The sequence below is a fragment of the Acipenser ruthenus genome, chromosome 43 (assembly GCF_902713425.1).
Source record: "Acipenser ruthenus chromosome 43, fAciRut3.2 maternal haplotype, whole genome shotgun sequence".
In the NCBI taxonomy this organism is placed as follows: Eukaryota; Metazoa; Chordata; class Actinopteri; order Acipenseriformes; family Acipenseridae; genus Acipenser; species Acipenser ruthenus.
In genome coordinates, this window is record NC_081231.1 from 7,636,952 (window position 1) to 7,664,213 (window position 27,262).

Genomic DNA, 27,262 nt, shown 5'->3' on the forward strand with positions numbered 1-27,262 from the left:
AGACACAGTTTCATTGAAATGCATTTGAACAATACACTTGAAACAGGAAACACTAAATCTTGTTGTTTTGTGTTTTCTTTACAGATTCAGACCCCACAAGCCCCCCTTCCACTCCGGTCTCTCAAGGTATGCAGTGTAATCACTTCAGTGGATTCAGAACCACTGCAGGAATCTGGCTTTGTTATAAACTTTCTTTTTTTCTCTTTTTCTTGTTACAGAAGCAGAATCCTCGAGGCCCCCTTCCACTCCGGTCTCTCAAGGTAAGTACAGTTTTGTTTTATTACCCTTTTGAAAAACAAGCATTTCAGAAATACCATGATATCAAGCGTTTAGAAACTGGTAAAAATGTAACGTACAGTACAGTGTAGTGATTGAAGACGACATGCCATGTGCATTTGTTTGCAAGCTGAGTTTAGGTGACTTCACTCAAGTGTCTCTGCTGCTGAAACTCAACATGACAGCTGCACCAACGAAGAAAAAAAGCAAAGTTTCAGTAAAAGACAGAGCTGAAACAAAATCTGATTATCTCTATGAGGATGGTGGGACACTATTGTTCAAGTTTTACTGCCATTGCTCATGTATGAGTCAATCCCATTAAAAGATCATATTGCCAGTCATAAACATGTAGAGAGAACAAGAAAGCAAATAAGACAGCAACAATGGCAAAGCATGCATTCACTATACTGAAAACTGAGGTCTAAGACACTGCATTCATTATACTGAAAACTGAGGTCTAAGACACTGCATTCACTATACTGAAAACTGAGGTCTAAGACACTGCATTCACTATGCTGAAAACAGAGGTCTAAGACACTGCATTCACTATACTGAAAACTGAGGTCTAAGACACTGCATTCACTATACTGAAAACTGAGGTCTAAGACACTGCATTCACTATACTGAAAACTGAGGTCTAAGACACTGCATTCACTATGCTGAAAACTGAGGTCTAAGACACTGCATTCACTGTGCTGAAAACTGAGATCTAAGACACTGCATTCACTATGCTGAAAACTGAGATCTAAGACACTGCATTCACTATGCTGAAAACTGAGGTCTAAGACACTGCATTCACTATACTGAAAACTGAGATCTACGACACTGCATTCACTATACTGAAAACTGAGGTCTAAGACACTGCATTCACTATGCTGAAAACTGAGGTCTAAGACACTGCATTCACTATGCTGAAAACTGAGGTCTAAGACACTGCATTCACTATGCTGAAAATTGAGATCTAAGACACTGCATTCACTATGCTGAAAACTGAGATCTAAGACACTGCATATGCTGAAAACTGAGATCTAAGACACTGCATTCACTATGCTGAAAACTGAGATCTAAGACACTGCGTTCACTATGCTGAAAACTGAGATCTACGACACTGCGTTCACTATGCTGAAAACTGAGGTCTATACACTGCATTCACTATGCTGAAAACTGAGATCTAAGACACTGCATTCACTATGCTGAAAACTGAGATCTAAGACACTGCGTTCACTATGCTGAAAACTGAGGTCTATACACTGCATTCACTATGCTGAAAACTGAGATCTAAGACACTGCGTTCACTATGCTGAAAACTGAGGTCTATACACTGCATTCACTATGCTGAAAACTGAGATCTAAGACACTGCATTCACTATACTGAAAACTGAGGTCTAAGACATTGCGTTCAAGGCTGGCTTTCCTGGAGTATGGAAGGAAAATGAATTGCGTGTTTAATGATTGTTTACTTTATTTATTTCTGTGCTACCTGTGTTTTAATAAAGCTGTAATTAGCAATATTAATCAAAGGCAGTTTTTTTTAATTAAATTATATTTCAAAATTGTATAATGCAACAAAATGAATACATTCAAAGGGTTAGTGCGTCGTCGAAGGTTCCTCACTGATAATTGATCCTTTCTCAGTTAAAACGGCACATTTCTCAGAATCTAAAAAGGGAACGCTGCTCCAGTTCTGTGCTGCACATTACAGACTACGTGGGGTCTCATTGTTTTACATGGGGTTTATTTAATGGATGTGTGATCTCTTCTGTGCTGCCCATTACAGACTACGTGGGGTCTTATTGTTTGACATGAGGTTTATTTAATGGCTGTGTGAGCTCTTCTGTGCTGCACATTACAGACTACGTGGGGTCTTACTGTTTGACATGGGGTTTATTTAATGGCTGTGTGATCTCTTCTGTTTGTCTGCACAGATAAGATGGCAACAGCAAGAGTCAAACTAAACGTACCCGAAGGAGTGAATCTTGAAGACCCCAAAGTGAGCGAAGCCATTTTAGAGCAGGTAGGTGACACGCCCTTTCAGAAATCCAAACTGACACTGCTTCCTGTGTACTGGACTTCGTGTGACACTGATGAGCTAATCTCACTTTGACTTTGCTTCCCTTTAGTTCCTTCTAGTTTCCTCTCGTTTCCCTGATAGATACACAGAGAGATGTGGTGCTCTTGATAACACTGTGTTTCTTGTGTTGCTGTTTCAGATTCGGGAGCATCTCTCCAAGAACTTTCCAATGGACGGTGTTAATCTGCGCTGGAGAAAACAAGATGGGGAGATATTCCACAAGGAGGAAGAGGAGGAGGAGGAGGAGAAGAAGAAGTACTTCAAGCCGTGAGATACCAGCGCCCACAATGACAAGCGGGGGCTTTCAGAGCAACACTGTCTTATATTAATCTGACATTATCTACTGGTTTATATTACTCTGACATTATCTACTGGTTTATATTACTCTGACATTATCTACTGGTTTATATTAATCTGACATTATCTACTGGTTTATATTAATCTGACATTATCTACTGGTTTATATTAATCTGACATTATCTACTGGTTTATATTAATCTGACATTATCTACTGGTTTATATTAATCTGACATTATCTACTGGTTTATATTAATCTGACATTATCTACTGGTTTATATTACTCTGACATTATCTACTGGTTTATATTACTCTGACATTATCTACTGGTTTATATTAATCTGACATTATCTACTGGTTTATATTACTCTGACATTATCTACTGGTTTATATTAATCTGACATTATCTACTGGTTTATATTAATCTGACATTATCTACTGGTTTATATTACTCTGACATTATCTACTGGTTTATATTACTCTGACATTATCTACTGGTTTATATTAATCTGACATTATCGACTGGTTTATATTACTCTGACATTATCTACTGGTTTATATTAATCTGACATTATCTACTGGTTTATATTACTCTGACATTATCTACTGGTTTATATTACTCTGACATTATCTACTGGTTTATATTACTCTGACATTATCTACTGGTTTATATTAAGGTGATGGGGTGTGTGTTTTTAATTTAATGATAATTTAAATATTTATTCAATTATTTACTGGTGCAGCACATATTTATATTAAGGTGAGGTGTGTGTGTGTGTTTTAATTTAATGATAATTTAAATATATGTTCAATTATTTACTGGTGCAGCACATATTTATATTAAGGTGAGGTGTGTGTGTGTTTTAATTTAATGATAATTTAAATATATGTTCAATTATTTACTGGTGCAGCACATATTTATATTAAGGTGAGGTGTGTGTGTTTTAATTTAATGATAATTTAAATATATGTTCAATTATTTACTGGTGCAGCACATATTTATATTAAGGTGAGGTGTGTGTGTGTTTTAATGTAGTAAATGATTCTAATAGAGGTTACATTAGTTACTGGTGCAAGTTTCTTTCACCTTGTAAAGAATATATTCAGAGTGCTAACAGAGTAACAGGCCTCTTCACCATGGCATGGCAGAGCATGGATTTACAGAATGAATGTAAAACTTGCAGTGTACTATTAAATCCCATAGAGGGCACCACAAACACATTTACTGAGGGAGGAAGGGAGCAAGCTCCTGTATAATTACACAATCACCTGGAAGGTCTTGATGCTGCAGTACATTACAAACAGCAGCCAGGATACAGGTGTTGAATTGCTTATCAGGAGGACAGGGCTAAGGTAGATGGCAGATGAAGGACAGTTCTCTTTTTCACATGATCCTCCAGTGCAATGACATGGGCAGCTCTAGCCTGGGTCACTCTGAGCCTCTGTCTGGTAAGTGAGACGAGTTGTCCTAGTGCAGCTCAGCAAGCTGGTCTCTTCCAGTCCAGGTCTGCGTTCCAACCATGGCTGCGTTTCTACCTGGAGGAAAAGCCCTCCAGGACTGGAGCTTGTCGCAATGCAAGTGAAGCTACAGCATATACTAGCACTGTGGCGCCCCCTATGGTCTTTAAATAGGTCTGCATTATCACACAGAAATATATGTGCAGTCTGTAGGGTGCAGTGCAACATGGGGTGAAGTCATTAAGGCTATGAGTAGGGTGGTTTGCTACAGCTTATGATTTCAATGGAAATGTCTTATTTTTTCTGATGATATTTAATTTACATTGCTGTAAAAACAAAAAATAACAGGGTCACTTACTCAGTTTTATTTCTCATTATAGTGTGTGGGGAGCAGAGGGGAGGGGGGCAAATCCATGCATTCATGAAACACATTCATCTCATGCAAACACATAGAAATCACACGAGCTGTACCAAAGAAAATATGTGATTCATGTCATTGTATTGTATGAAGGGTTGTGCATGACAATGATACTCTACTACTCTGTATTTCTGAATGTATTTTTGCTGATTTATTTCAATAAAGTTTCAATCTCAATCTTTGGCATCTTTTTTATTATTACTATTATATTACCACGATAAACACCCACAAATTGTCCACGCTTGGGATGAAGCTCGAGTGAAGACGACCCGACCGCAGGTGGAATTCTGAGCAAACCGCATCACTCATAGAATAAGGAGGAATGTGTTTGCATTCATTCACAACAAAAAAACTAGTGCTGCATAAAAATAATGAAAAAAACAAACACAAAAACTGGACATGTTATTTTTTTAATGTATCCATTTTCTAATAGCAATATAACCCTCTTAAAAGCGCTTTATCATCTAGTAAGGACCTTCATTATGTTAAATGGCTTTGAACAATAAACTGCAGCTCCAACAATTGGCACACTGTAACTGCAGTTTAACACCACACTGCAGTAAGATCACACTGTAACGGCAGTTTAACACCACACTGCAGTAAGATCACACTGTAACTGCAGTTTAACACCACACTGCAGTCAGAACACACTGTAACTGCAGTTTAACACCACACTGCAGTAAGATCACACTGTAACTGCAGTTTAACACCACACTGCAGTCAGAACACACTGTAACTGCAGTTTAACTCCACACTGCAGTAAGATCACACTGTAACTGCAGTTTAACACCAAACTGCAGTAAGATCACACTGTAACTGCAGTTTAACACCACACTGCAGTAAGATCACACTGTAACTGCAGTTTAACAATACATTGAATAGAATCACTTTTAAAAAGTTCTAACTTTAGGGAATAATGAGCAATATGTTAAATCATTGCTCTCAATTGTAATAATTATTTACATTTATGTTTCATGGTCATTATTATTATTTTACTATTAATGAAGATTGCATTATAAATAGGGATTCTGATTTTTATTTTAACCCATAAAAACCATTAAAACACCCCCATCCAAATATATATAGTCGGTGTATAGCCCATAAACACAGATTGACTGTTCGCAAGATTTAAAACGATATCACAGTTAGACAGTGAGAATTTAAATGCCTACACACAAAAACCCCAGAAGAATGTACCCGTGACCAGAAGGATTTCGTTGTGGAAGACCTTGTGAAATGAACCTTATGTCTTGTCCATTAAAACCTCTTTAAACTGACGTAAAGGGCTGCTGCGTTAAGTTAAAGAAAGAAAGAAAGAAAGAAAGAAAGAAAGAAAGAAAGACTAAACTGTATTTAAAAGGATATACAGGCACAGTGACAGTGACAGCCCAGCCTGACCTGTATTTATTATTTTGTGTTTGTGATTTGTTTTGTTTAAACCTTTTATTTAGCTCTGCGAGCACACAGTGTGTTTTTGTTTAAATATTTTATTTATTTTTGTGTTGCTTAATAAAAACAGCGGCCAGCCGCGTCTTTCTTTTTGAAAACTGCAGGGCCTGGTGTCAGTACTTACCTTCCTTCTTCTGCCGTGACCTCACCACCCAGTCATTCCTGTCACAACGTGATATAGGTGTTGCATAATTACTGCTGTTACTTCCAATGCAAAACTAGGCACACTTGCCACTATGCAATATGGCAATGCTACACATCTATCCAAGACCATTGGTTTATCAAATGCATTTGAATATGTATCTCACTCAGTAAAAGGATTTTTTTTTCTGGAACAGTGCCATGGAGAATGAAGATCAAACTGTGCTTCTTTGTGTTGTTATTGTCATATGAGTTCCTAAGAACAGCTGACAGCACAATAGTCTCCATACCAATAAACACACCCAGGTAATGTCCTTCTGGGCAGTCTTGGTGGAGCATTTGTTCATGTGATCAGTCATTGCTGATGTCATTACTGATGTCATATCTGATGCGATGCATCGGCATCATAGGGGTGAGTTAAGGTTCCGTGCCTTAACGTCCCATTTCCTGACACTTGTGATTTTGAACTGCAACCTTAACATTATTTTAACAAAGATTTTGTTACTGTATATATATATATATATAACACAATGTAGCTGGACAGAGGGGCCTGCAATATAAAAATGTTTTGTTTTATGGCAAGGTAATTGCTTTTGTTTAATTTAATTGTTTTATTGTTTTGTTTAATTATCACCTGCACTTGGTAGTTATTGTAAATTCGAGCCAGGTGCAGGGTATAAAAGGGAAGCAGTCAGTCTCCTCTAGGCTGCTGCTGTTGAGTGAAGAGCCTGATGGAAAGTCGTAAAGGTCTGTTTAAACCTACGTTTGGCTTTATTAAAATTTGTATTGAAGTGTTTTGTTTTGGTGTTATATGTCAGGTACACAGCTTAGCTGTCCTGCATGTTGGACAGGGACCTGCATGTGTGTAGTGAGAGCTCAATGAGAGCAGGGGGTTTGTTTGTTTGTTTGTTTGTTTTGTGTTTCGAATAAATGTTTTTATCTCTGGGTCACGAACCCAAAGGTACGGCCAGCTTGGTCACGATATATAAATTTAAAATAGTGGTACAGAAAGTCCTCTCACAGTGATATATGCTGATGCTGCTGAGGCCCTTTGAACTGGTCTGAACTGTAGCTACAGCAACTCACTGACACTTCCTGTTGACAAAAGTGTTAAACTGAGCACAGGAAGCGAGCACATGAGCGCTTGATTTATTTATCAGCTTTAGCAACATGTGTCACATTCTATTTAAGAAATATACACTGAATTTGATATTTGCTTCACAGGCCACACAAACAATCTGGGGAGGGGGTGTTAAACAAACATTTAGCTCTGCTGGGAGGTGAAATACAAACTTTACATTAGTAATGGCTCGTTCACATTCAGCACTGCTAGGAGGTGAAATACAAACTTTACATTAGTAATGGCTCGTTCACATTTAGCTCTGCTGGGAGGTGAAATACAAACTTTACATTAGTAATGGCTCGTTCACATTTAGCTCTGCTAGGAGGTGAAATACAAACTTTACATTAGTAATGGCTCGTTCACATTTAGCTCTGCTGGGAGGTGAAATACAAACTTTACATTAAATGGTTCGTTCACATTTAGCTCTGCTAGGAGGTGAAATACAAGCTTTACATTAGTAATGACTCGTTCACATTTAGCTCTGCTGGGAGGTGAAATACAAACTTTACATTAGTAATGGCTCGTTCACATTTAGCACTGCTAGGAGGTGAAATACAAACTTTACATTAGTAATGGCTCGTTCACATTTAGCACTGCTAGGAGATGAAATACAAACTTTACATTAGTAATGGCTCGTTCACATTTAGCACTGCTAGGAGATGAAATACAAACTTTACATTAGTAATGGCTCGTTCACATTTAGCTCTGCTGGGAGGTGAAATACAAACTTTACATTAGTAATGGCTCGTTCACATTTAGCTCTGCTGGGAGGTGAAATACAAGCTTTACATTAGTAATGACTCGTTCACATTTAGCTCTGCTGGGAGGTGAAATACAAGCTTTACATTAGTAATGGCTCGTTCACACAAGAGGAAAGCACCGTTTTCTATGATTAAAGTATTTATTTCATTATCCAGTGATTGTGGGTCTCCTGTGTTATTGATGGATTTCTGAGAGCTGAATGTAAAATCCTACTAATATACTTTGTATTGCTAGTTAATAATGTTGATTGCAACATCTGCCCTCCATGAACGTTTATATGAAGTAAAAGATTGTTCTGGCCCTTTTCAGTCTGTTTGATATTCATGAAACTGCTGTGTGTATCTTTATTTTATTTTACAAGTAGACTTTTTTTATTAGCAGCAGGATCAATGGGTGATCCTGCAGACTCCTCAATCCTGACCCGTCTCTCAGCCCTGCTGATCTGAACTCTTTCTGTCTTTTCAGATGGACTGGTGATCCTGTCTTCTTGTGTGCTGTGCTCTTCTGCTCTGTTGTCGTTGAAAATGCACTATTCAGCCCTCAACCTCAGGGTTTTAAAATATAGTTCAGTACTGTACATATGTTGTTAAAGATAAAGGGGTATCATAGATTTTATTGGGACTCATGTAAACAATTTTACAGTTTTAAAGCAATTATCTGAACAATTAATGAACACTCCCTGGTTCATATTCACATTTCTATCTTGAAGTGCTGTTGTGGTGACACTTGGTGAGGGTGTTCTTTAGTGTATTGAGAGAACCAGAATCTGGGAATATGAAGAGATGTCTGTCTGTCACATTCACATTGTGCACATTCATAAGAACTTAAGAACATAAGAAATTTTACAAACGAGAGGAGGCCATTCAGCCCATCTTGCTAGTTTTGGTTGTTAGTAGCTTATTGATCCCAGAATCTCATCAAGCAGCTCCTTGAAGGATGCCAGGGTGTCCGCTTCAACAACGTTACTGGGGTGTTGCTTCGAGACTCAGTGGATGTAGGTCCTCATGGGGCTTTCTCATGACACTGACACTTGTCTTGATTTAATATCCATGGCTGGGGTGGTATGTTACTAATTTTATTTAAATGATTTATTTTTGTGCATCTCCATTTATCCACAGAGCAGGTGCAATCTGAGCATCCTGAAATGAAAAGATGGATGGATGGACCCTGGCTCTGATCTTTCAGTTTTTATCCCCGGCAGAGAAATTAGATTTTGTACTGACAATGTCTTTCTGCTGGAAAAAGTCATTTATACAGATCATTTTCAAACATTTTGCATATATTATGGCAATTCTGTGTAGGTACATACGGCACACCATCACTGTGGTGAATGTTATTTGCAGCATTATAAGCGCACGTTGTTATTGCCTTTGTGACAGGGTAGCATCACGGCCCAAGCTGTTACCGGCAGGAAGAGACCCAGAGACAGAAAGCTGCAGTTTAAGTGCTGGTGCGCACGCTTATTAACAAACACAGGAACAAAGAAAAAGACACGAGGGCCAAAACACAAGGTTAAACAAAACAATCAGATGTAGTCTGGGCATTAGCCTTCACTACCATTTTGACCAACAATACAAAAATCACTCACCCCAAACCAAGCATTTCTCCATGCTTTTATACATGTGGCCACTCCCCAATTAGCATCAATTACCTAATGGTGGAATGGCCACACCTGTGATTGCTGGAGGGACAGATTTAACCCCATCCCTGCCAACCTTACATTCCCACACACAGAGTACAGAGCAGTGTGTGTACAGAAGTGTTTCAATCCCCTCATTTGAACAGTGGTTTCATCAGACCAGTTCTTGAGTAAAGTGTTTTTGTTTTCCAGCAGCCAGTTGGTTAATAGAAGTTTTAGCTTCTTACATGTAAATGAAGTTGTTTGATGCTCAGTGTAAAAATAAATACTCCCCAAAATGAGATCACGTGACTATGTTTTGTCAGACAACAGAATCAGACATATTAGGAATACGTTTGTGGTCATTTAATAAATAGGCGTAGTGGGAGGAACCTGTATGTTTACAACTTCAAAACTGTGAAGTGCCTACATTGAGCTTATCTTTTTGAAAGTGTCTCCAGACAGAATGCAGGCTTGTGAAGTCGCTGCACTGATATGTAAGTATTATTGCTGGTGCTTTATTAAACATGCTGCTGATTATCCATCTGTTTTGTGGACAGTTAGAATGAAAGATTCTGGTTTTGAAGACTTGATCGTAATTCAAAATATATATTTTGAGGTGGTGTCTTGTTGAAATGTCATGATAAAAGCAGAGTGTGCAAGCCAGGTAGATGAAATGGAGTATTGTAAAACATGCTGTATGAATGGTGAAGCAGGGAAGCACATGGTAAAGGACAGGGGAGTGAGAAACCTTTTTTCATGGTAGTTTCATGGTAAAAGTGTAGTTAAGTGTAGAAAAAGCTAGTCAATGTATTGTAAATCAAATGAAAGCAGGGGGGGGGGGAAGTTGTGTCAGTATTAAAAGTAGGTAAAGGCTTTAACACTAACCGAATTGCTCTACTGCCAGCTTCCGATATAGTTAACTAAACATTTCAGTTGCAAACCGTCACTACTGGTACAATAAACAAATAGTGGTACAACATAATCTCTTTAAAATCGTTTTGGAGTAGCAGCTCGGGACATAAGACTACTCTTATTTCAGATCATTGAAAAAAAGAAAAGTCCTGTATTGCAATGGCTTTACAAAAAGAGCCAGGGGTAAGAACGCAGTTTAACTCTTTAATTTAGAGCGTCCATCCGAATACATCTCACCAGATTAGTTATATACTTACAACCTCGAGTTAAGTTTGATTTCACCTGCTTTCCACAAAGAATGACACTTTCAGCATGATTTTCAAAAGGGGCAAAACAAGAACGAGGTGGCAAAATGATTTTCAAAGCCTGATTAATGGAACCACATCACTTGATTAGTATTTTTAAAGTGTCAGCAAGTGAATTCCCGACTCGTTTCATCTAAACCCTTTGAAAGCCAGATACTTAGTGACCCAAATCAGCTTTAGAAATCACTTTCTAACCTAGGTCTTATTATTCCCCTTTAGAAAATCATGCTGTTTGTATCAAATATAAACCAATGAACATGAACTGCTAAATAAGCACCACAATTCTGTGAATGTCGAAAGGATAAATCTGTAGTGAAGTTTTAAATAACATGTTTACCCCGATAATCATGAATAGAATAAAATAAAAGGGGGTGGCGTCTCGCTTTCATCAAGGCAAATGTGTGTCAACACCAGCCTGTAAGTCTAATGTTTTTGCCGAATACCAACATTTGCATATATATGAAAATACGTTAGAACAATAAATTCATAGATTTTCATTTATAGCATTGCCTAATCATTTTCCCCCATATAAATGCATATTTAAACAATGTAACATTTTAAAACAGTGATTAGCATCATGAATGAATATAAGCAGGCAGTAATTGGTCCAGTTTACAATAAGAACGTGTGTTTTGTCAGCATCGTTCTTATTCTTAAAATAAATTATAACAAATTTGCAATGCAAGTATACGTAAAGCACGGCACTAATTTATAACAAGTGTGCCACCTTAAATATTATTTTCAGCCAATCCAATCCGAAAACGCACAGCACAGCTCTACACATGAGGCTAAATCTAGTTTCAAATCTATGGTACCTTTTCTTTAGAGCAGGTATAAATAATTGTACCTGGGCATCAGCAATATTAATAGTTTCTTCCACAAGTGAATCCCTCCTTGTTGTCTCGCTGTGTTTAATTTCTTCTGTTTTCCACCTGCTGTGACAAAATTATCTGACATTTCCCTTTGACTCAATAATATTATATTCTTATAGAAATAATAGACTGCAGTGTAATTCTGTGTTGTAGATATAATCACTGGACAATGATGAACTATCAATAGAAAATGAATGAATGTCGCCTTGCAACCGTGGCTGACTTCATTCTGGATCCGGGTTCGATTAGAAAATAACGATGTTTCAAAAATGCATTTTATTCATTTGTGAAGAAAACATCGACCATCTTAATAGTGATTATAATGTGTGTCTGGGGGTGGGGGCTGTTACCCACCCTGCCCTATAGCAAATGACGGCCCTGAATGAAAGTATTGCACATGCATGATACAATATGGTAGAGGTATGGCCAAACATGGAAGCGTGCTTAATGATTAATACAAAAATGTGTGCAGAAGGATTGTAAGATAACTAAATTGATTTCCACCTACAATCAAATATAGGAACCTGGAAACTTGTAAATAGTGGTACAGAAAGTCCTCTCACAGTGATGTATGCTGATGCTGCTGAGGCCCTTTGAACTGGTCTGAACTGTAGCTACAGCAGCTCACTGACACTGAAAGTGTTAAAGCAAACTAATGATTGACTTATTGGGTGTGCATTTCTTTCTTTCTTTCTTTCTTTAACATGTTTTTGGGAATGGGGTGTTAAAGAACATTAGCAGTTCTAAAGCTCTGGACAAAAGTTTTCATCACCTAGAATTTTAGGATTGAGACATAATACAAAATAAAAAACCTGTATGAACATAATTTGGATATTTTATTTAACATCATGTAATAAAAGAAGCTACAAAATTAAATTGCAAAAGTCAGCTGGAGGCATGTAGTGTAGTATTTCATGTTAAATTTTCAAAATGTCACATTTTTCAATTTCTGTCAGTTTTTGGTTAAGAATATGGAATAATACAATGCGGTATGTAATTTAATATGCTAACTTCACATTATTCAGCAGGTTTCGTGTGACTTTATGAAGCAGAATCAGTTCATTCTATAGGGGGATGCAGAACTTTTGGCCAGAGCTGTAGGTGGTAAAATAAAATCTTTAAAGTTGCAATGGCTAGCTCCCAGAAGGGAAAGGACCGTTTCCTATGATCAAAGTATTTTTTAAATGTCATTACCCAGTGATTGCAGGTCTCCTGTGTTCATAGCTTTCTGAAAGCTGAATGTAAAATCTGACAAAATTAGTTTTATAATATTGATTGCAAACATTTACCCTCCATGAACATTTATACAGAGTAAAAGATTTTGCTTGTTTGATATTCATGGAACTCTTCTAGACTGCTGTGTGTATTTTTATTTCATTTTACAAGTAGACAGCAGTTTTTTTTTAATATATTACGGTTTTAGGTAAAACTAGGGTCATATTTTAAGTGACTCTGCAGCAGCAGCAGCAGTTGTTGATGCATAGTTCACCTCCTAGTCTCTGTAACTTGCTTTGGATAAAAGCATCTGCTAAATGACTAATAATAATAATAATAATAATAATAATAATAATAATAATAATAATAATAATAATAGCAGCTGTGTTTTATGCAATAAGAAATCATTTAGAATTATATTGTTAAAATCATTCTGAGGTTTAAAGAAGGGGGGGCTGGTGATTCATTGTGATCATGCTATAATATAATATGTGGGTGCGTGCTAGGGTGGAGCCCTGGAGCCAGAGCGGAGCGTGACAGTTTCCTGAGCTGAGCTCCGGAGCCAGAGTGGAGCTGGAGCTGGGGATGCTGGAGCCGCAGCTGGGTCACTGCAGCGCTCCGGAGCATGGAGCCGGAGCTGATGTTCCGGAGCAGCTCCACTATTTCCTGCCTTTCACATTTAAAAATTATTCCGTTCAAACATTTGAATGGACAAAAGAAATACGTTTATAAAATAACTAAATGTAAATACAGAAGTACTTTCATGTAAATAATATTTCTGTTGATATAAGGAGTCATCCAGAATGATCAACTAGAATCATGTATTCCGGTATCTGAAGCCATTACTTTTTTATAAAAACCCGTGCAGGCATATAGAGGGTCCTCATAATCACACAGTAAGAGGAAGGGAGTGAAAAATTATAGTGAAATGCAATCCAAAGCATACAAAGGAAGCTAGCATTGAATAATAAAGTAAAAGCTTGGTGAATATTGGTACAAAATCAAGGCAGTTATCCTGTTCACAATGTCATGTGTGACAGACACACTGTGAAATGAAATGTATATTATAGTAGTAATATAGTAAGACATACTGTACTTTATAGAACACTGATTCAATCCATGTAACATATATTTATTATACTGCTGGAACAAACACGGTTTATTCAAACGTTATCAAAGTCATTATATGTAACACTATTAAAGTTGAAAACTATCCCAGGCCTGACTTTACCCTCGTGATTTAACTACAAAACAAAGGATGCCATACAGTAGGTGTGGTTAAAAAAAGTGTGCATTTCAGGTAAAAACAAAGGAGACAACGCATCGTTTTTAATAATCCCTGCCATTACAACTTCACATGCATGTAGAGATCACTATTTGGCAGCTAGTGATGCATGTGCAGCTTAATCTGGACTTGTTTTTTTTGACAGTCAGAAGTAAATAGGGGACCAGGAGTTGCTGTGTTGATCTTCTGTTTTTTATATACCGTATATAGAAATCCCACACAGTGCTGTTTTTCTTGCTGATTTATAAACTGTTGCAGCTTCTGGCAAGGTGGTAAATCGGTGCAAGGCACAGCAGCTTGTGATGCGTACAGTGCCTTGCGAAAGTATTCGGCCCCCTTGAACTTTGCGACCTTTTGCCACATTTCAGGCTTCAAACATAAAGATATGAAACTGTAATTTTTTGTGAAAAATCAACAACAAGTGGGACACAATCATGAAGTGGAACGAAATTTATTGGATATTTCAAACTTTTTTAACAAATAAAAAACTGAAAAATTGGGCGTGCAAAATTATTCAGCCCCTTTACTTTCAGTGCAGCAAACTCTCTCCAGAAGTTCAGTGAGGATCTCTGAATGATCCAATGTTGACCTAAATGACTAATGATGATAAATAGAATCCACCTGTGTGTAATCAAGTCTCCGTATAAATGCACCTGCACTGTGATAGTCTCAGAGGTCCGTTTAAAGCGCAGAGAGCATCATGAAGAACAAGGAACACACCAGGCAGGTCCGAGATACTGTTGTGGAGAAGTTTAAAGCCGGATTTGGATACAAAAAGATTTCCCAAGCTTTAAACATCCCAAGGAGCACTGTGCAAGCGATAAAATTGAAATGGAAGGAGTATCAGACCACTGCAAATCTACCAAGACCTGGCCGTCCCTCTAAACTTTCAGCTCATACAAGGAGAAGACTGATCAGAGATGCAGCCAAGAGGCCCATGATCACTCTGGATGAACTGCAGAGATCTACAGCTGAGGTGGGAGACTCTGTCCATAGGACAACAATCAGTCGTATACTGCACAAATCTGGCCTTTATGGAAGAGTGGCAAGAAGAAAGCCATTTCTTAAAGATATCCATAAAAAGTGTCGTTTACAGTTTGCCACAAGCCACCTGGGAGACACACCAAACATGTGGAAGAAGGTGCTCTGGTCAGATGAAACCAAAATCGAACTTTTTGGCAACAATGCAAAACGTTATGTTTGGCGTAAAAGCAACACAGCTCATCACCCTGAACACACCATCCCCACTGTCAAACATGGTGGTGGCAGCATCATGGTTTGGGCCTGCTTTTCTTCAGCAGGGACAGGGAAGATGGTTAAAATTGATGGGAAGATGGATGGAGCCAAATACAGGACCATTCTGGAAGAAAACCTGATGGAGTCTGCAAAAGACCTGAGACTGGGACGGAGATTTGTCTTCCAACAAGACAATGATCCAAAACATAAAGCAAAATCTACAATGGAATGGTTCACAAATAAGCATATCCAGGTGTTAGAATGGCCAAGTCAAAGTCCAGACCTGAATCCAATCGAGAGGAAAGAACTGAAAACTGCTGTTCACAAATGCTCTCCATCCAACCTCACTGAGCTCGAGCTGTTTTGCAAGGAGGAATGGGCAAAAATTTCAGTCTCTCGATGTGCAAGACTGATAGACATACCCCAAGCGACTTACAGCTGTAATCGCAGCAAAAGGTGGCGCTACAAAGTATTAACTTAAGGGGGCTGAATAATTTTGCACGCCCAATTTTTCAGTTTTTTATTTGTTAAAAAAGTTTGAAATAACCAATAAATTTCGTTCCACTTCATGATTGTGTCCCACTTGTTGTTGATTCTTCACAAAAAATTACAGTTTCATATCTTTATGTTTGAAGCCTGAAATGTGGCAAAAGGTCGCAAAGTTCAAGGGGGCCGACCGAATACTTTCGCAAGGCACAGTATTTCTCATTTCTGACTGACAGACATTTTTCCCTTTCAATTTTTTTCTGGATATTAGCACTCAATTATTATACATATTTTTTCCTCATTGAAATGTATTTTACTGTGCAGTTAATTGCATTGCATAATATTATTACACCAAGACTGAGAAAATGTACCATAAAAAAGGAGTGTCAGCTACTTTATGAATTAATTACAATAAATGTACATTTTACACAGTATTATTTACAATATATACACACAAAACCCGCTCTTCAAGTGCAGGACAGGAGGGGTTAAACGGTTTCAAATACCATGGGGTTGAGCTTGCTGTAGGATGTAGCAGCTGAGGATGTGGTCAGTGGTTGAAAAACATGCTCAGCGTGGGTGGGAGGAAGCTCTGCAGTGTGGGTCCAGTCCTGTGGTCTGCTATCTTTTAATCTGTTGTTTTTCACAGGTCTGTGTCAATGCTTGTAAATTAAATGGACATGTTACAATATCTGATACTGCTAGAAAATGTTCTACTGTATTTATTGATCTATAACAAAAACATTGTCAATGTAAAAAAAAAAACAAGTTAGAAAAACGCAACAGCCGTTTAAAGGGGTGATATCAAACACAAAAGAACCAGTTAGGAGAAGCAATTAGGCCAATCTTGTCAAGCATCAAGCAAATAGGCACACTTGGAAAGGTGCTGGGGCCCAAGATTCACACAATTCTTGCTTCTAACTTGGCGCCTTTTTTTAATCGCTTCGCTCCACTTGAAATGCTTTTTGTATGACTTGAAGTGACTGAGACACACACTCACACACACTGAGACACACACACACTGAGACACACTCACACACTGACACACACACACACACACACTGAGACACACACTCACACACTGAGACATGTATTCATTTCTACATTTATTTATTTAAAAATATTTATTTCTAAATGTATTTATTCCTCTATGCAATTGTTTCAATCATTTATTTATTTCTACCAAATAAATTATTCCTTTATTTATTTTTAATTAAATGAGGAAGTACAATTTATCGGAGTTCAGAGATTTAGACAAGGAAGCTACATGCCACTCTTGTGTGCAGTTCCATTCTATGGTATCTACCCTAACAAACTGGAAACTACAAATTTTCAAACAGGAAATCGAAGCTGGTCAGGCTTGGATGTAAGCTTAAAAAAAGAATGCATTTCAACAACTGTGCAGTTGCGTAGTGCGCTAAGGTCGTGTGCTCTTCAAGAACATCATATTGCGAGGTTAAACCACGGTATCCCCCCCTCTCTTTTTTCATCCTGCGAAATGTGCTGTTTTAAAATATAAATAAATTGTTTAATATAAATGGTGTGGATATCAAACTGCTTGCATTCCCTGGTTTGTTTTGACGTTGACCAACATGTGGAATCACAGGATTGGTAGATGTCCAGTTATTTAGCTTTTCTGTTTGAAAAGTCGCTACACACCCTTAAAAAGTAGACAGAAGAGGAGGAAGAAGGAGAATAACAATTTTGCCTTAGTTTGACCACTTATATCTCATTGTGTATTAGAGGTATGTACTTTTTTTCACATTTGAGGTAAGAAAGTTTCAGACTTTTGATACTGGTACAGATGGTAATTCTAAGTGATTTAGTTTTGCCGCTGCAACATGGTAAAAACAGTTAAACTCTTTGAACTGTATAGAGACTCGGTCGTTTCAAACACGTTTTTCTAACTTGTACGAGGAACTACCGTTCCTCTCAATATAATTTGGTTACAGTTATTTTTATGAAAATAGAGCTCGTTTTGCTTTTAGTCATGTACCACTCGACACACACCTCTAATGCAAAATAACAGAATAATTTCACCCTGATGGATCACAATTAATAGACTAATAGATAATCATGCTGCCAGTGTAATGGGCTGTGTTGTGTGATGCACTGCCATTGTGGATTCTGACCCCTGCTGGTGAGATGAGGTTAAAAGCTCTATAAGCACACATGCAGAGGAGCCTGGCTCTTTTGCATAGGGGTTAAGATGCTCACCTGCGGTGTGTGTGGTCAGCAGTGTGTGCCCAGCCTTCTCCCTGTTACACTGATCACACCCATTGAATTGAATTTACAACTCAAGTCTGCTTTGTTCTCTTCATATGAACACTGAAATCAGTATGAATATTGAATGTATCAAGAAAGCTCTGACTGGTTTTGAACACGATTCAATATCACCACCAGTTGCTACTCAAGAATACTTTAACTACAGCTACAGATCTGTCAGTTTCCTAAACCCCATGCATGTGTCCAAGTTAATGAAGGATTATTATTATGTGACATTGTCTTGCTTTGTTTTTACTCTTCCCTCACCTTTACAATCATTCACAGGGTTCTTATTGAAATGACTCAAATCTTGTGTTTGTATTATTTGGTAAGTCTGTGTTAAGGTGCTTTGACTATGAGTTCAGGAGCTGCCTGTCATATACATAGATTAGAGTGTCTTTATATTATTATATACACCAGCAGCAAGTAGTGCACAGCAGTGTGTTACTAACAAAACAAGAGAAGGAAACCTGATCAAAAGTGTCCGATCACTAGATGGCGCTGTCTCTTACTTCTCCCTGTGTTAGCACATGTTACATGTATGTATGGCAGGCACCTATAACTGATGAGCATGGTATAACAATGGTAAAAGCATTGGAAACAGCAACATGACTGTGGTGCTTTTATAAGGGTCTAGTCCCTGACTGTCTCTCTTGTGTTTTTCAGTGCTGACTGTAGTGAGCTGCTCCAGACAGTATGAAGGTAAGAGAACAGTTTACAATGTGAACACAGTTTAAAAACAGGATTTACAATTCATGGGGGAAAAGCATGAAGCTGGTTTGAGAAATGACACTTTTCATGTTAGGTCTGTGTGTTGAAAATAGGCTGTGGCAATGCAGTCACAAAGTGAAGAGTAAAGATTCTCATCCTGCTTCCTGATCATCTATAAAAAACACATTTCTGAAATCAGCTTTCCTTTTCTTCTGTCCACTATAACTTAGTTAAATAAAAAGCCATACTGTCTGCCACTTAAGGCTATGTGTGGTTGCTGGAAAGCTTTTGAAAGAAGATATTATTTTGGCTGACTGCTGACCAGACAGAATAACTGGATGACTTTAAGAACAATAATCCTCCCACTTATCGTAAACATGTGACCTGATTCATAAAAAATACAAATAAAAAACAGTTTAACAGGACTAATCCTGCTACAGTAACTTGGACTAATTGCTGCTTGATTGGAAATTTAAACACAGACCACTTTCAATTTTCAAGGTCATAATCATACTGAGAGAGATTCCTCAAGAATTCCTTTCACTCAAAATACACAAGTAGAGCCTGCAATGGGTCACACTGCTGCTATTCCTACTGTATCACAAGTAGAGCCTGCAATGGGTCACACTGCTGCTATTCCTACTGTATCACAAGTAGAGCCTGCAATGGGTCACACTGCTGCTATTCCTACTGTATCACAAGTAGAGCCTGCAATGGATCACACTGCTGCTATTCCTACTGTATCACAAGTAGAGCCTGCAATGGGTCACACTGCTGCTATTCCTACTGTATCACAAGTAGAGCCTGCAATGGGTCACACTGCTGCTATTCCTACTGTATCACAAGTAGAGCCTGCAATGGGTCACACTGCTGCTATTCCTACTGTATCACAAGTAGAGCCTGCAATGGGTCACACTGCTGCTATTCCTACTGTATCACAAGTAGAGCCTGCAATGGGTCACACTGCTGCTATTCCTACTGTATCACAAGTAGAGCCTGCAATGGGTCACACTGCTGCTATTCCTACTGTATCACAAGTAGAGCCTGCAATGGGTCAAACAAGTCATTAGTAGAATATCAACTTGAAGAGGACGAATTTGTAAACTTGAAGTCATTTATAGTCATTTGAAATAATTGAAAGTTATCAAATATATATTTTTTACTCAGTAATTCAGGATAGTTAAGCAATTTTTTTAAAGGTTTTCAGTAATTCCTAGTAATGGCTGTTATAATTACTTTTTATTATGACTAGTAAACAAAAGTAATTCCAGTAGATTCAAGTCATTTGTAGTAATTATTCACAATGTTCTAGTAATTATTTTAATAAAGCTAATTAAAGATATGAAAATTGATTTTAAAAGCATGGTTTAGCGCTTAAAAAGGGTGTGTGCAACACAACTCACCCTAGCTCTCCATTACACACAAAGGAACAGGGATCTGTAGAAATTAACCAAAGAAAATCCACCCTTAGCTCTCTATCACCCACAAAGGGCTGCAGTGTGGAGTAGTGGTTAGGGCTCTTGACTATTGACTGGAGGGTCGTGGGTTCAATCCCAGGTGGGGGACTCTGCTGCTGTACCCTTGAGCAAGGTACTTTCCCTAGATTGTTCCAGTAAAAACCCAACTGTATAAATGGGTAATTGTATGTAAAAATAATGTGATATCTTGTAACAATTATAAGTTGCCCTGGATAAGGGCATCAGCTAAGAAATAAATAATAATAATAATTATAATAATAATAAAGTAACAGTGATCTGTAGAAATGAACCAAACAAAACTCACCCTTAGCTCTCCATCACCACAAAGGAACAGGAATCTGTAGAAATGCACCACACAGGTGGATGGATGCAGGGACAGACAGACCCCCCTTAAATATCCAGGATCTGAAATTCTGAGTGACCTGAACTAAATAATGGTAATATCAAGTTTCATGACAGCTAGAGAGCTGGTTCTCCAGACATATGTAACAATGTAAGAGTGACATACAGAGGGAGGGACGGGCAGACAGACAGACGCCCCGCCTCTATATCCCAAGAATCTGATAGTCTCAATAACTTCAGATGAATAATGTTTACACCAAGCTTCATGACAGCTGGATGAGCGGCTCTCCAGATATAAGAACACAATGTGTATGACGGCCTCCCCAGCACAGCTGCAGTGTCTGCAAACACTGACAGTCAGCAGGGTGGATCCCTTTGTAATGCTTGTGTTCATGAGCTATCAGTTCCTGTGATGCTGTGTCTGTCATTAACCCCGCTGGTGATGCAATCCCCTGTGAAGGGGTGATAGTGGAAGCGCTCATCTGCTTTTATCCATAGATCTGAGGAATCACTTATCCAATTGTCAGGAAACTTGGTATTAACCTTATTTAGCAGAAGATATTGAGAATGTGGGATTCTTGGGATATGTCTGGAGGCGTGTCTGTCTGTCCGTCCGTCCATCTGTCCAGCTGTATGTCACTCTTATATTGTTGCATATGTGACACAGTACGCTGGAGTACTCTGTGCAAATCTGCCATTTTTATCAATTTGTTTCTGTGGCACAGGGTCCAAATACATACAGCAGAAATCCATTTATAAAATGTAATTTAACACTGAGATGGATGTTATTCTGTTTATAAAGTGTAATTTAACACTGAGATGGATGTTATTCTGTTTATAAAGTGTAATTTAACACTGAGATGGATGTTATTCTGTTTATAAAGTGTAATTTAACACTGAGATGGATGTTATTCTGTTTATAAAGTGTAATTTAACACTGAGATGGATGTTATTCTGTTCATGTCTAGAGCTCACATGACATTGCACAACTAAGAATCCAATGTTGTTGTAAATGATTATTACACAGCTAGAGTTTGTATACAAAAGATTTATTCACTTACCTAATTTTTTTGAAAACTGTAAATAACTTTTTTAATTAAATCTAATTTAAGAACAAGAAGGCAGTCGTGCTGCAGTCGCTTGTCTCTGCTAATAAATTGAGACGTTGAAACTTGTATTCTGTGTCGCTGACAGTTTCCTCCAAAACCATTGTCAGAATACAGTAATCAGTTCATGCTAAATTAAAATAAACTGACTATTACATTTAGAAGAGCTATGAATAAGGCAATACAAGTTGTATTACCCTAGCTTTATAAGGCAGCATTATAATAATTTCATAATAAAGTTGTCTGATGTTTAAACACATCAAAATGATGCTTCACTGACAGGGAAGATAGTAACCTTAAAGTAGCTACAGTATATGTAAAGTAGCTACACTAGATACATAATAACAAGCTGTTTTAAATGCAATTACAGTGGGTGAAGTTTTTCTTTGAATGAAGGAGGGAAATGTGCGCTCCCCTAATGTTGTTGTCTCCTCTATTTTAGCTGGCAAGCCAAAGCCTGCACTGACCCGGGAGCCTGCAGAAGAGATATCTGAAGGAGACACGGTCACCCTGAGCTGTGTGGTTGAGGGGGGCTCTGGAGGCTGGAGATATCTCTGGTACAAAGACAGGCAGGGAGCTCCAGTGTACCAGACTGACAGCAGCCGTGGAACTGGAGGCGGATACACAATCAGTGCTGCTGCTCTGCCCCACAGTGGAGAGTACTGGTGTCGAGCTGGACGGGGCAGGAACACGTCTTACTCACAATACAGTGAAGGTGTGAAGATACAAGTATCAGGTGAGTGACTGAACTGAGCCTGTAAGAATGATAGCAGCCAGCCATAGAGAAAAAATATTAAAAATTCTCAGTACTTTGTAGCTGTATATCCTTTAAATTAAAACTACATATGATGAAGCAACAAATCCATAATGACAGCACAGACAATATACATTTTCAGAAAGGGATTAACAATGCAACACATTTAAAGTGTTGTTTTTTCTGGCTTTAAGTTATTTGGCTGATGATTTACTGTATTTAATAAATTTAATTTCAAAGAGCAATTCCTGTTTGTCATTAAATGCCTCTTTCTCTCTCTGTTTCCTTAGAGCTGTTCAGCACACCCACTCTGACAGTGCTACTTGGTGCCTCAGTGTGGGAGGGAGAGGCTGTGACTCTGCAGTGTGGGGCTCACATAAATAAACAGGGCACACAACTGCAGTACCGCTATAGCAAAGACAATGGGACTGTGAGAGGAGCGGGATCACAGGATCAGCACTCAATCCCAGCGGCAGGGCTGAGAGATACAGGGAGATACCAGTGTGAGGTGGAGGCAGCAGGGACGGGGCTGAAGAAAAGGAGTGCTTCTGTGTCACTGACTGTGAGAGGTGAGTTCAGTCTTCTCTTTAAGAGATCTTAATGGACTTCAGTGTTCCCCGCTGTAAATAAGTACAAGAAAAATGTATTTTCTTACTCCTGTTTGCAATAGGGTGGCCATCCGGCTCCAGATTTACTGGACGCTTTGAGACAGAACGGATTTTCAGAATTCCCCTTAAACTGAAAGTAATTGATGTATAAATTAGCTACACCTTTGCTGAGATTAATCTTGTGGCGGGATTGCTGTGCTGAGCAAACAAGTCACACTGATCAGCTGCTTCCCATCTGATCTATAATGATTAGCTGTGGATGAATAGATGAGAAACGGGAGGATGCTTTGCTTGGGAGAGTATTTGCATATTATTGGTGATTGAATATCGATGAACAGAAAATAAATAGCGACTAAGTGGCTGCAAAATATAAATACATAATAATAATAATATTAATACATTAGCATTGTATTCATGCTTATTCTAATTATACACTTGTTTGATGCACGTGGTAAATAAGCACCATTATTCACTTTAGCAAAGGTGGAATGGTTCATTTACACACTAATTGCTTTCAGTTGAGGGACACGTTTGAAATCCCGTTCTGTCTCAAAGTGTCCCGTAAATCTGGAGCCAGGTGGACACCCTAGTTTGCAACTGCTAGCAATTATGAGACGGGCCTCCATTATGAAAACTTGTTATCCTAATCTCAGTTTCAGTCTCATTTCTTTCTGATTCTCTTTTGTACCTGTTTGTCAGCTGCTGTAAATATTCCTGTCTGTTTTGCACTTGTAGCGATTGTGGAGCGTGGCTGACAGTGTGGAAATGACAAAAGAACAATACGATTCGAAAATAAATCAAAGCAAAGTTTTATTAAACAATTCCAGGAAAAGTGATCAAACAAAACAAAATCCTGCCTCGCTTCTCTTCCCTCCCTGTTAGTACAGGACAGGTTTACACAATATTTATCAAAACAATCCCTTTAAATACACACAGATTTATTTATTTATTTATTTATTTATTTATCCAGCATTTGTAGCAACTCCTAACTCCTTTGTTGACCTCTGTTCCCTCGAGGTTTAAATATTCAGCTAATTAACAACTATCAATGATTAATTGCACCACATTACAGTCCCCAGACATCAATGGCATAAATGATGTGAAAATGATCCTTCTAATACAGAGACTGATATACTCCCCATGTACCACTCTCCCACACTGTGTGATGTTATATAGAACAGTGATGTGACAAAGCATATCTATTTACAGTAAATGTTGTCCATTTTAAAAATAATAATCTCATTGCTCATTTTTCAATACCAAAAAAAAAAACATATTTAATGGTTTGAGAGTGGGACTTAAAATCATGACTAACACTGTTGTAAGTGATTTTGCTACATTATCAGATTATCAGTGCAGATATATCTAAGGGTTTAGAACCTAGGGAGGGGAGGGGGCAGGATGCTGTGGGATGTTTCAATGGTGTGTTTATAGCTTGTTCCTGTCTTGACTGAAATATTTGGTGTTACCTTTATAAGTAAAACAATAAGGAGCCTCTATACCCCAGCGTTGCCTCTGTCTCTCTAAGGAGCCTCTATACTCCAGCACTGCCTCTGCCTCTCTAAGGAGCCTCTATACTCCAGCACTGCCTCTGTCTCTCTGTGGAAGATGCTGGTTCTGATTGATTTGAATATCTTGGTCAGACAGCTTCACAATCACTCACCTGTCTTCATGTCATCTTTTCGTAGCTCTGTTCTCCAGGGTGACTCTGACAGCATCTCCAGGAGCCACAATGAAGGAGGGAGAGGCTCTTAACCTGACCTGTGAGGCAGCAGTGAACAAAACCCCCCGCCCTGAACTCCACTACACCATTGTGAGAGACGGGGAGCCTGTGACTAACAGCACTGACTCTGCACTGTACAGCATAGCCAGCACTGAGAAGAGCCACACTGGGAGCTACACGTGTGCTGTGGAGTCACAGGGAGTGGAGAAGAGCAGCCAGGAGCTACACATTGAACTGCAAAGTAAGAACACAATCTATGTACAGGGATAGCACTGACAGAGAGCATAGAACTGCACTGCCATTAATTACCAGCAGCGTGTAATTGAGCTACACCATTGTGTTGTCACAATATATAAAATAATGAACTGTGAGTGTGTGGCAAAGTGCCCGCCCCTGTGTGTATTTGGCGTGTTATACGTTGTATGTTGCGTGCGTGTGTTAATGTTGGTGTATAGATTGGTACACGGGGATATAAACGGGTCTGTGTTTCACGTGTGTTTAAATTGTATATTTGTATTTAGGCACGGGATTGCACATCACGCACGTGTATTTAAAATATAATATGTGAACACGGGGTTTCACGTAATGAATTCACGTGCTGGGATTCAAGTGAGTAATTAATTAGTAATTGAATCCCAGCACAACAGTATATATAGATGCACGTTTCTGTCACTCGGGGTTGGGTGTTCGAGAGTGGAGAACGGGTGAGAGAGAAGGAGAACGTAAAAGTAGTAAAGTGAAATCTAGAAGTGTTTGTACTCACCGTGTTTGTTTGTCTCTCCGTGCACCGTTTGTTAAGTGTTAGTTCGTTTTGTTTGTCTGTTTATTTTGCTACAAGTGCCGTGTCCTGTGTTTTTGTTACAACCCTTTTATTTTCTGTTCTGTTTATTAAATGCTGAGCGCGATCACGCGCTCAGCTATACCAAAACCCCAAGTCTCTCTGTATTCCTTCCTGCTTCTGGTCTGACGCCACCCACTCTGGCCGTCTTTGTGACAGAGTGTTTCTGATCTGTTATTCTATTCAGTGTTGTATTGTGTGTGTGCAGGGGCTGCCTGGTTAATATTAAACTTACAAGAAATTAAAGCACTGATTTGATCAACCTGCTGCCTGTCTTGATAAGATACAGTTGGATTTTAGGAGCTGTGGAATCACCCTGCATTGCATCAGCCATGGCATTCTTTGGTTCTGTAACATTCTATTATAAATCCCAGCTGTGTCTTATTGTGAATGGGTAGGGTTTATCAAACCAACCCCAGTCCTCAGAGTGGCAGAGTGGCTGCTTCTTCATTGCAGCTCTTGAAGCAGCATGATCAGGAGTAACTCATGTACATAACAGTTCCAGTCCCATTGTGCAGAATCAGCCCTGTCAGTCAAGGTGTATGGAGCTCACTAGCACACACTGATCCTGTACCTTCCTCCCCCAGCGTCCTGGCACAGCGCTGCTGCTGCTGCTGGCTTCAGTGTCGGCTTCTTTGTGATTCTTCTCATTGTGTTCACTCTGCTTCTCCTCTATCACAAGATCAGAGGTGAGGCTCCAGTGTTTTATTACATGTTTCACTTGTCCTGTCACAGCTCATACTCTGGCTTCTTCCTTCATCCTCTAGTGAAAAATAACTACCATCATATTTTGAAAAGGCTGTTTTTAAAGATAATGCATTTTAAAAATAAACATTTTCTAATTGTATATGCACAGCTAATAATCCCATGATATTTAGCATGTTTGTACACTTACAGTACATAAACAAGCTGAAACAGTGTTATTCATTTGCAGGTTTCCGTGTATCACCGGTGGTAAGAGGAGGTAAGTCAGCACAAGTATGTGTACAGACAGGATCCTCGTCCACTACAGCACTGACAAGCATTTCTCATGACTCGAGGGTTCAATCCCAGCTTCTCTTCCACCTTCACAAACACTTCTTTATTCTGGTAATGGTGTCCATGACTAGCAGTAGTGTCCCTCGACCCCTCAGCACAACGCAGACTGGACAGGAAATGACACGTCTGGGTAGAACACAAACACAAGAGAATCAGTCACAGAAGCATCCATTCTAACACACAGGGAAGGTTCAAACTAAATAGCTGCTACTGGTAGCCATGGAGACAGTATTATGGGAATGAGTAAGCTCAAGAGTGCAGCAGAAATGACAAGTTAAAGCACTTTCCCAGCTCTTATGAGACTTATTTTAAAATAAGTAATAAAGAAACGGTTCCAGAAGCCATGTTAAGGATAATAAAACAGCCAGTCGTTTATTTCTTTTGTTTTGTTAACACAGTTATACAGGACTTTGTCGGCCCAGCCCCACGCCAAAATAATAAACCCTACTAGTGTCTATGCCTACCCACTTCA

The 27,262-nt window shown here is 38.7% G+C and overlaps 1 protein-coding gene across 1 annotated transcript; it reads left to right on the forward strand.

Moving 5' to 3' along the window:
• Positions 1-4,008: 4,008 nt before the first annotated feature.
• On the forward strand, positions 4,009-26,623 carry LOC117969859 (sialoadhesin-like). The gene is made up of 5 exons (XM_059011987.1): positions 4,009-4,093; positions 22,272-22,565; positions 22,874-23,152; positions 24,880-25,155; positions 26,340-26,623. The coding sequence occupies exons 1-5, from the start codon at positions 4,009-4,011 to the stop codon at positions 26,621-26,623; spliced, it is 1,218 nt and encodes a 405-aa protein (XP_058867970.1).
• The last annotated feature ends 639 nt before the right edge of the window (positions 26,624-27,262 follow it).